Consider the following 11357-nt stretch of genomic DNA (forward strand, 5'->3'; position numbering starts at 1 on the left):
GCTGTTTGATCATAAACTGGTAGAGACTACACGACATTCCTCCCGGGTTAGTGACATCACCAACCCTAAATTTACATAAACCCCGCCCCCTGTAGTCCATGTAGAGAAGAGGAAGAGTTGTTGTAGGAGAGCACATTTGTGAGTCTGCTCAAGCTGTCGCATGCGTCTTTTCACATGCAATACAGTACGTAACACAAATGCAATTGCATGTCACTCTGTAGGCCTCTTGCAACAGTTCCCACACGAGCCAATTTATAGATTATCATGACAGATTATGCTATTCAGACTTGAGGATTGACTCTCCCTCATGTTTTAAAACCTGTATGATTTTTTTCTTCTGTGGAACATAAAAGATGATTTGAGAAATGTCTCTGTATTTGTTTGTTCATACTAAGTAGAACAACATTCTTCAATATATCTTTATGGCTATATTTTATAAATGTTTTTTATATATATATTTTAAATGTATATTTAAATATATATAGCCTATAGTAAATTATATAGATAATATATAGATTAGAAAAAATAAAACGCATGACAGAAAGTCAAAGATACTTATATTCATAGTTTTATTCTACCATACATCATTCAGACATCAATATCAGCACAAATGCAGCAAACCTGAGAGATGCTGGATCTGCACAAACATTCCTCATCACTGATCAGCTCCAAACACACACCGAGTCTGTCATAACACAACTTCCAAAGCGATGCATACTTTTTTGTCATCAACATTAAGTTGAGGTGAAATATTGAAATTATGAATAATTTCAAATGGTTGATTTGTCATCTGTAAGTGCATGTTTGTTGAAAACCAAAAAAGAAACATTTAGCATGTGATAGACAGTGATAAATGAAGCTAAACTGGTACAAAAGCATCTTCATTGAGGTGAACATGAGACAAATCACTGTGACCAGCCTCGTGATGGTGCAAAGTGGAAACATCATTGAATTGTCCTCAAGCATTATGGTTATTTCAGTTACATACATAAAAAAGTGTAGCAATGATTATGCAGGAATGTGTTTGATAATAGACAACTCCATTTATTATCTGATGCAACACCAGATCAATTGTTAGTTTCTAGACAGTCCTTTCATTTATCATAGACTTAACATCAATGTTGTTCACAAGAAAAAATGCCAAAAAAAATAAAACCCTCTATTTAATATGAGGTCAAACATGATTGACAGCTTGAACCAAACAGACAAATGAACAAGGCATCAGAAGATGTTTTGATCAATCTAGTATTTCATCAAAAAGTCTTCCCTTCAAAGATGCGACTGACACACTTTACCCCAACCTCACATGCCAATGAATAAAATATAGGTATATAATGGAGCTGAGTGCAGTGCCGGTTGAGTTTGGAGTGGTTAAATTAAAACATTCCATAATATAAAATAATCATTTTCTATGTCTACCCTGAAGTATACAGTGAGATTGTAGATGCGTTCACATCTGCCTTTTACATTTTTAAGGCGGCTGTAAATGGGAATGTGGCACAGCCTTCTGCGGTTACAAACTCAGTTGCATTTGTGTACTTAAACCTGATCGCTTACAATTCAATGCAGATGGGGATCACAAATAATGCTTCTTCCATGACACATCTGCTTTCATTACACTGCATCTGTTGAATATACTAACCATTTCACTCTTTGTACTTATTAAACATACATGACAATATTTCATTACGATGAATAGACCAGTTTGCATTATTCCACGTTAAATCGAGTACTGACGAATCCAATGGAGGCACAAATCTTTGGCTTTTACATGATTTTAGACTAATAAAAGGACTTTGGCAACTATTTCTTTTAATTCAAAGCCAATAACAGCCAGCATCCTTTCAGTAGAAATGTTTTACTTTGTGAGGTATTGAGTATTGATGAACAATACAATAACAGCAATCTCTCATGATTAAATAAACCCTGCATTTTGACTCCTAGTTTGGAGTGTCACAAAATCAAATGTAGCTGCACCCAGTTTCATACAACACAAATATACTTGACCAAAAAAGCAAATTGTTCATGACACATAGAACCATGCATACTTTAATTACAACAAAAAAAACAAAAAAAAATCAGCAAAATGAGTCCTTGGTTTCGAGTCCCATATTAAAAACCAATATAACAGTCAATGTAATTTCTTCCACACTTGGTGTGAAGGCAGGCTGTTAAAAAGTCAATTTAAAAGGTGCATGATGCAATCGTTAATATGGAAAGGCATATTCCTTGTGTCAGTATCCCAGACATTTCTCCTACAAGTGATGTTAAGACTACACATTCAGAATTTATTAAGAAGTACAAAGAGTGAAACATTAAAAACACCATCTGAGATAAAACTGCTGCACATGTAAACATCCTCTCTGGCACAGCTCTTCCAGCCTCTGAATTAAAATGTAGCGTGAGCACAGTCCTATTAGAAGAACAAAGACGGACGCTCAGTTAGCGATTTTCTCAATTTCATCCAAATCATCTGTGTCCAGCTTCTCGATTTTCTTATCTGTGAAAGACAGGCAAGTGAATTAACCCACATTCAGAACCACGAGAACATGGCAATATATAAAAGTGCAGATATAAATTCATGAACAGAACGGACCTGGACCAAAAGTTAAAACGTTTTATCAGCATGCAAATTAATTCAAACATAACTATTTTTAACATATTGGTAAATTTCTGGCTCAAAAGAACAGCATTTATTTGAAAAAAGAATCTTTATAATACTATAAATTATCACTGTTGATCAATGTAATGTCTAAACAGCTTCTTCAAAAAACAACAACTCTGCCCCCAAAACAGTTTAAAAATAAAAAAAAGTGTCAAACTACTGCTCATTTTTGTTCATTGATACCATTATATTAATAATATTAAAAGCTTATGTTTCATAAAGAACATATTTTGGATATAATGTTGGGTTATTAAGTGACTGCCTTGTGATATTGTGTATGTTGTTTCTGTCCTTTGACTATACTTTCAAAGGTATTTTATGTATTTTAATAATTTATTCCACAATTGGACTAACCCATTTTGAATTCTAAACACGATTAAATTGAGGGACATCAACAAAATGTCCCCAGCTTTGCCGATTACGCTTAATCCTGGACATGTCTTTAATTTGTTAAATATGGGAACTGAAGGTTCAGCTTACTGAAGTGCTCCTGGATGCGGTTGAGGATGTTCATGCTAAATCTGCTGTCCACCATGTTGATCGCCAACCCTCTCTTGCCGAACCTCCCAGTACGCCCGATTCTGTGCAAATACGTCTCATTGTCAGGGTTGCCATCCTTATCCACTGGCAGATCGAAGTTGATGACCACTGAAACTTGCTCCACGTCAATACCTAGTAGAAAATGTTTGAAAAAGCAGCAATTAGGCAAAATCTGCTAAACCTGAACTAAAGATGAGTTGGACACCATCATCGCTGTATAACAGGTAAAATGACATTCACCTCTAGCACAGACATTAGTGGTAACAAGGACTTTCTCCTTGCCGTCACGGAAACGTTCGATGACCGCTGCCCTCTGTTCCACCTGCATCTCTCCGCTGAGCAGCGCCACCTGGTGGCCTTCTCTGGACAGCTCTCCTGCTAGCCACCCGGCCGTTTTCCTGGTCTGTGATGGAAAATCACATCATTAAACTTAGAAATATGTATGCGTTACTTTAGTTAGGCCAATTCTTTCTGTGCTTTAAAAGGAAATTAAATAACTCAAATGATATTGTACTTACGTGGCAGAAGATCATGGCCTGTGCGATAGTAATGGCCCCATAGATGTTGCACAAGGCCTGGAACTTCTCCTCCTTGCTGTTGCAGATGACATAATACTGCTTGATGGTGTCCAGAGTCTCCTCTTCACGCTTAAGTTTAATAATGTTGGGGTCAGGAACGATCCTCTTCGCAAAGTTCCACACAGTTTCTTCAAACGTGGCAGAGAACAGGAGCATCTGGCAAGTTTTAGGAAGCATCCTATAAAAAACAAGGTTGTAATACTTAATGCAATTCAAAAGACATTGATCAATTAATGCATTTTTTATAAAAAACAAAACAAAACTCTTAACACAGTTTATTGTTGACTATGATTAGTATGCCATTCATTGGTTTATCTTCCCCAAAAGTGTAAACATTGAGTCTCCCAGGCACCATCTAAACCAGGGATGGGCAACTTCGGTCCTGGAGGGCCACTGTCCTACAGAGTTTAGCTCCAACCCTAATCAAACACACCTGAACAAGCTAATCAAGGTCCTCAGGATTACTAGAAAATTACAGGCAGATGATTTTTTCAGGGTTGGAGCTAAACTCTGTAGGACAGTGGCCCTCCAGGACCAAAGTTGCCCATCCCTGATCTAAACATCGAGAGCAGTTCGCTCAGATCTGTCAGTCTATGTCCAGCTCAACCAATAGCGTGAGTCTGAGGCGTGGCTACTGTAGCAGGCGGAGCCAGAGGGGGTTTAGCTGGTGTAGGAACATGACTGGCGCATTACATGTAGGGTTGGGTGTCAAACCAAAAACAAATTTCCAAAAACCGGGGATTCAATAAGACGCACGCATTTCGAATCCGCTTATCAATTCCTGACTTTGGGGCCGTTCACACATCGCGTTTTTTTGCGTGTGCAAATCCGTTTTCAAATGTAGGCGCGTGGCAAGCTCGCTCATAATAGAAGCGATACGGTCGCTCGTTTTCCCAGGCGCGCATATGCCTCAGCGAGATGACCGCATGTCATGTGACAAAAACCAACCGACCTTTCCATAACATCGAAAGCTCGGCCGAACAGCTGATCATAGCTGTACAGGGCAGCTTTTTATTTCTCATCGCCATAAATACATCTAGTAGTAAAGCTAATGCAAGGGCTAGAAATCAATTAATCCTTTGCAGATACGTCCTCGTCATCATGAGCCGCTTTCCGACCGGAGGAACCTTTTCACAGTTCCTAGAACTATTGGCTAAAGTACCCGTATGTTCCTGCGGTGCGAACATGCAGATTATAGCCTATATTTACTCCAGAAACTAGATACAAACATGGAAAACAGTGATAGATGGGCCTCTAAACCTTTATGCTGAGGAGAAAATCCAACGCAACTTTGAGGGGACCAAGTCAAACATGATTATGTATTTCTGCTCAGTAGCAACACTGGACATCAACCACACGGCATAGGCTAATAACCTTTTTTTCATATACTGTGTACTTTCTATAACAATTCTATCTAATAACATGTTAGACAGATCGCTAACTAATGAACACAGAGAATGAGAGCATTGTTTGCTCTGGCGTTCTCAGCGCCGTCAAAATAAAGGTCCGTCGCTCCGTCAAAATAAAAGTCGCCGTGCTTGCGTTACTCCCTTACCCCTCCTACCAGTTCCTATGGCCACTTGGCCAGTGCGAACGCAAACAGCAAAACCGAGTTTGGGGGAGAGTAGTTCTTAGAACTGTTTAGAAGTGGACAGTTCCTATAACTAAGTTCCTGTAACTACTTGGTCGGAAAGCGGCTATGGAGAACGCAGTTCATGGTTGCATAGCAACGACACACGCCATGGAAGCGCAAGCGCTTGTGGAAAGGAGAAACCGGCACGGCCGGCCACGCTTTCCACGCGTATGTGAACGGCCCCTAATTCAGGATAAACTGAGAAGAGGGTATTGTGATGCAACACACTACAATGGACGTTTCAATACCATACAGCAGGGGTGTCCAAACTCGGTCCTGAAGAGTTTAGCTCCAACTTGCCTCAACACACCTGCCTGGAAGTTTCTAGTATGCCTAGTAAGACTCGATTAGCTGCTTCATGTGTTTAATTGGGGTTGGAGCTAAACTTTGTAGGACAGTGGCCCTCCAGGAGCAGGATTGGACACCCCTGCCATACAGCATCAACATGCACCCATTCAGAAAGACAAATATACCAGTTTATAGTGTTTACTTTGATGTGTCCAGTGTAGACAGCCTCAAACAGTTGTGGCACGTCATGTCAAAAAATGCTTATTATAAGAGAGATGCTCGTGTTCGCTCCGTACAGCATTACTCAGTTGCTTACACAAAAGCAACAGATAAAAGTATCGCTAATATATTTGACCTATTGAAAGTAGCCCGTTGAGATATGTAGTCTCAGGCCACTGTAGACATTTAGCAAACTATGAGGGAAATCACGTACCTCTGGATCCGAATGCTCTGGTCTTGATGACCCTGTGTAGCGATCATGACATCAGCCTCATCCAACACAAACACTTTGATCTTCTTGGGGTCGATGAATTTAAGCTTTTGGCACCAATCCAAAACAGTACCAGGAGTGCCAATCACGATCTGTTCCTGTAGTCTTGTTCCCCGCTCCACTGGACCAAACAAAACACACGGCTCAATAACATGCACAATCATACAGTCACACCAGCCAATATCAACTATTGCATGCTAATCCGAAGTAATAAATATGAAATTATCCTTTGACGGTGACATCAAAGGCTGCACGATATTGGAAAAAACGTAGCATTTGTATGTTAACTATAATTGTAACTATATTGAAAGATCACAGGACTTTTCAGCAATGACTTGAATAACTATATTTGGAAATAATCATTCTAAAGTGAATGGGATTTTTTGGAGGAAAACATCTGCATAATTATTTTTTAAACAGAAATATTACTTTTGCACTGAGGACTTCGAGTGCAAAATTGTTGTAGGACTGAATGATTTTGGAAAAACTTGTTTATATTTGTGTTTGCTTTTTCCAAGAACCAACTAAAACCTCTTTAAGTAACCATAAAGTGAACTTTAATAAAAAAAAATAAAATATCATCTTTTCACTTGAGTTCAGGCCACATTCCTGCTGTTTTTAACCAATTCAATATAAATTGATTTTATTGAGTTTACTGTTACATAAAAATATTAAACCAAATAAGAAATATAGTGTAATACTATTGTACTGTTAAAAAAATAAATAATAATAATAATAATTTTCTCAAATGGAAAACCATCAAGCTTTTATTTTGACGTGTTGCCAGCAAATAAATATTGCGCTGTTAGTTTCAGAGTGAAGCGCGGCACAGTGTTCACTTACACGCATGAAGTCTGAAATGGGTAGCGCATAATTTTAACTCAATCGTACCCTGCACGATTTGACAACCGCACTAAACCATATCACGACACCTATTTTATTAATATATATTGCACAGCCCTAAAATGGGGTCAACAACTAAAATTCTGAAAGTCATGGAAACATGCAGTAGATAACGTGTTGCTAAAGAGTTATGAAGTAAACCTAAATTCCAAAATATAAAAGCACTTACATTTGTTTCCTCTGATGGCATACACTAGTTGGACTTCAGGGTAAAATTTCCCCATCTGCTCAATGACCTTGCCAGTCTGCAGAGCCAGCTCATACGTGGGAGACACACACAGACACTGGGCAAAGAGAGACAGAGTCACTAACACTAAAACATTATTTGCATGCATTTCATCCACTGATTCTTATGCGTTACTAGGGTTGGGTACCGAAACCCGGTACCGATATGGAACCGGTACCCAAGTAACCGGACCGCATTAAAACAGATTTCGGTGACACTTAAATGCCTCAGCTCGTCAGCTGTCGGTTGAAATATCTGCCCTCTGGTTCTCGGTAACGGCCGTAAGAAGCATCATCACCGCATGTGATCGCTAGTTAACCATTCAACGCGTACGATCGATCACACTGGTGTGATTACAACGTTCTGTTCGCGTTATCAACTCTGCGTTCGCGCGTTGGCTGGCGCTGAGCTCAGTGCTGTTATATATCACACTATTCAGTGTTTTCAACCACATAAAGTTTATTTTAGGTTTCAGACATTTAAATACACAAGTACTAGCAAAACAATACATTTAAAGTTTGTAAAATACACAAGCCGGCAATCAATCAAAGTTTGCTTTGTTCCGCGTCATGTTTAGTGTGAAAAGTCGATGTCCCTACAACAGACCGGCGTACATCTAATCCTGATGAGTGCTCAGTCACAGTTGTAAACATGACGCCGTTCTTCTTCCACGAGGGGTTTCGCGTCACGGCATTTAAGGTGATGTGTTCTAAAATAACGCTCACCTTGTGCAGGACATGCAATAAGTCAGGAGAGGTGTCGTATTTGGCCAGAGAACGCAAAAAGTGTGAAAAGAATTGCTGAAATTTAAAGCTGGTTTGTAGCAAACCAAGAATACAGGCTACTTAGCTGTTATTAGTGTCGGTAACTGTTTTTTAGTGTTTAATTATTGTAGTTGGGTTAGGTGGCTTAGGTTTTATTGTGAATTTGTTATGTAAATTTGTTGTGTTTTCTATTTAGACTACTTAAAGTATACTTAAATTTAATACATTTTAAGATTTTTTTTTTTTTCAATAAAAAAGCCATTCTTTAAATGTCATTCACCATCGTTTTGAGGCTCTTAAGCGATTATTTAATTTTTTTAAGTATCGGTTCAGGCACCGGTACCATTTTAAAAGTATCGATTTGGCACCGGTATCGTAAAAAAAAAAAAAACATACCCATTCCTATGCGTTACATACCTGAGGCCATTTGTTTTCAGGGTCCACATGACTCAACATGGCCAGCACAAAGGCAGCCGTTTTACCCGTGCCTGACTGAGACTGAGCGATGAGATTCTGTGGACTGGAGGGGAAGAAGGTGTTGTGTTCAAAGTCTGCTCTCATTAGGATAGAAGGAAATTAGATTAAACAAAAGAACTTACGGTTCTGCAAGCATCATGGGCAATGCAGTCTCCTGGATTTTGGAGGGCCTGTTGAAACCCATGGCATACACTCCTTGCAACAGCTGAGGTTTTCTGGGAAACAAAGAAAGAAAAAAAATAAAACACAAAAAAAAAAAAAAAAATTTTTTTAACCATCTGAACTCTGACGTGCACAAAAAAAGCAGACCGAGAACTGAAAAGGTGGGTCTCAGTCCGCTTCCAAACAAACTCTAGTGAGGTTTGACCGAAAAATGATTGCAACAGATCAAAGAGGACATATCACAAGATGCGACCCTAAAAAGGACAAAATGCTCAAGTATACATGTTTTTTTCTTGTCATAGGAGATATGTTGGCCATTATGTGCCAGGGTCAGAAATGGTGAGGTTATGTGACTTTGTTCTTTAGAGGCGTGTTAAGGGCAGGTTTTAGGGCAGTGCTGCAGGGCTACTGGCCCGACAGTGGAAACAAAACATGACTTTGGCCTCTGTGCTTGAGGTCCGAGGCCATTGGCCCCGTACATCACGCTGTTAGCCCTGGCTCGCACTGGTTTGACAGTGGAAAAGCGGCTATTTTCTTCTTTTTTTTTTGGTCCAAGCCAAAAGAACCAAGAAAAGTGAACTAGTGTATATACACACCCTTAGAGTAGATCTGTGTTTTTCCAAGTATATCTTAGTTGGTCAATAAAAATATCATGAAATTACAAATAATATTACATTAGTCTGCACACATTAAATCTGCAATGCAATCAGGAAGGTGTAAAAACAGTCAAACTCACAATCGCAGCTCTTCGAATGACTTGACCGAGTACAGCGGAGAGTTCGGATCCCTCTGGAGGACTTCAACTTGATTGGTCGTGTTCACTAGATTACTGCGGATCAGTTTATTCAACAGTGACTGTGCTGCCTTGTCGTCTGCAATTCAGATCAGTTTTAGTCAACTCCCATGAAGAGAATATACACACACTCAAACCAAACTGAACTTAGAGAAGAGAAGAAAACAGACTGAGACTATGTGATGATGCTGCGGTCTATATAAAAAAAATCACCTTTATCCTCTTCCTCGGTTTTATTGCCATTTCCTTCTGTCTTCGCCCCTTATTAATAAAGGGAAAGGAAGAAAAATCAACAACCTCATTCATCATTGGAATCCACAAGCTCAAAACACAAAAATACAAATCTCACTTAGCAATGCTTTCAAGTATTGAGGAACAAGCTTTCTTACCATTTGCTTCAGCTTTCTTATCATTTGCTTCAGCTTTCGGCTTGTCATCTTTTTCATTTATTTGCAAGCTGCCTATCTGTAAATTAAAGTGAAAGTACTTTTTACAATTGCATATATGCACAGCTTTAAAAATGTATTATTAACAATTTGTCGAGGATATGCAAGTTACAGAAGATAAACTAAAATATCAGTACAGTAATACTCCACTAATATTATACAGCATCTCTCACTCACTCACACAGACAGACAGACAGACAGACAGACAGACAGACAGACAGACACTCACTCACACAGACAGACACTCACAAACAGACAGACAGACAGACAGACAGACAGACATACAGACACACACACACACACACACACACACACACACACACACACACACACACACGTTATAGGCTATTTGTTTAAAGCGCCTAAACTGACCTGAACCCAAGTTAGCATGCTTTGTGTTGTTAGCTTTATTTAAAATTGATTGATTACAAATATAACGGCACTGTTAAACAACCAAGTGAATTGTTGTGTTTCGTAAAATCTTTGATTAAATTATTCAGGTTCTTATAATTATTGTGTTTAGTTTGAAGTTTCAACCCACCGATTCCGCTGCGGCTTCTTGTTCATCGACAGCCTGGGCCCACGAATCTGTTGCCATGTCCTTACTTGTAAATAAAAAGTTTTTCCTTAAAAGCGAGAGTCGATGATTTAACAGTGGACTGTTAAATCGAACTGTGCATAAATTCTTAATAAAATTAAAGTAAAAAGACTTGAATGCAACAAATTGATACAATGGCGTGTGGCGGTCCTTGCTTCTTAAGGGCTGCGACACTCACACCTCCGGGCGGAAACAGGCTCGTGTGTACATGGTTCCTATTAAACGTTCCGCTGTGAGGTTAAAGTCACTATAAAATCAAAATGGACAATTATTTTATATATATATATATATATATATATATATTTAAATACAATTTTGCTGTATTTATAATAAACGTTTAATTATTTATTGTAATTTGTCATTTTTATTCATGTGCTCTCGTTATCTTTAATTAAAACAATTTCCCCTCCCTCTTGCATGGTCATCTTGTTTTCTCTGATGATGTGTTTACTGGCGCGAAGGCGGGGCAGCCTGTCACTCATACGAGATCGACCAATAGCAAACCACAACCATCCAATCATTGTTTTTATTATAATGCATCAAACAACACACAGATAGAAAAGACAGAACAGATATAACCTCTACAGGAATGAAATTAGGCTACATCAAATCTTCATGTAGCCTAAAGTTTCACAAAAAAGAAAAGAAAAGAAAAGGTTTAAACACATACAGACGAAAATATTATGCATCAGTGGCATTACCAACAAAGTTGTAATTTTACCACAAAAAATAAATAAATTAAAATTAATCAACCTAAGAAATTTAAGAAATGATTTTTTTTTTTTTTTTTTTTC

The 11357-nt window shown here is 38.5% G+C and overlaps 1 protein-coding gene across 1 annotated transcript; it reads right to left on the bottom strand.

Annotated features, from left to right (window-relative positions):
• Positions 1-1021: 1021 nt before the first annotated feature.
• On the bottom strand, positions 1022-10754 carry ddx19b (DEAD-box helicase 19b). The gene is made up of 12 exons (XM_079857765.1): positions 10507-10754; positions 9909-9984; positions 9733-9780; positions 9463-9598; positions 8687-8779; positions 8505-8607; positions 7267-7381; positions 6138-6315; positions 3724-3961; positions 3446-3608; positions 3146-3337; positions 1022-2500 (listed from the first exon to the last, which is right to left on the bottom strand). The coding sequence occupies exons 1-12, from the start codon at positions 10561-10563 to the stop codon at positions 2439-2441; spliced, it is 1461 nt and encodes a 486-aa protein (XP_079713891.1). The 5' UTR covers positions 10564-10754; the 3' UTR covers positions 1022-2438.
• Positions 10755-11357: the final 603 nt, after the last annotated feature.

Source organism: Squalius cephalus, assembly GCF_949319135.1.
Source record: "Squalius cephalus genome assembly, chromosome: 22".
Lineage (NCBI taxonomy): Eukaryota > Metazoa > Chordata > Actinopteri > Cypriniformes > Leuciscidae > Squalius > Squalius cephalus.

Excerpts from the sequence above, each read along its gene's own strand:
- ddx19b (XM_079857765.1), bottom strand. The coding sequence starts at position 10,563 with ATGGCAACAGATTCGTGGGCCCAGGCTGTCGATGAACAAGAAGCCGCA. Across the intron at positions 9,599-9,732 it reads AACCGAGGAAGAGGATAAAG|ACGACAAGGCAGCACAGTCA; the intron begins GTGATTTTTTTT and ends TCTGAATTGCAG. Across the intron at positions 6,316-7,266 it reads TGCCATCAGAGGAAACAAAT|TGGAGCGGGGAACAAGACTA; the intron begins GTAAGTGCTTTT and ends TGTTTGGTCCAG.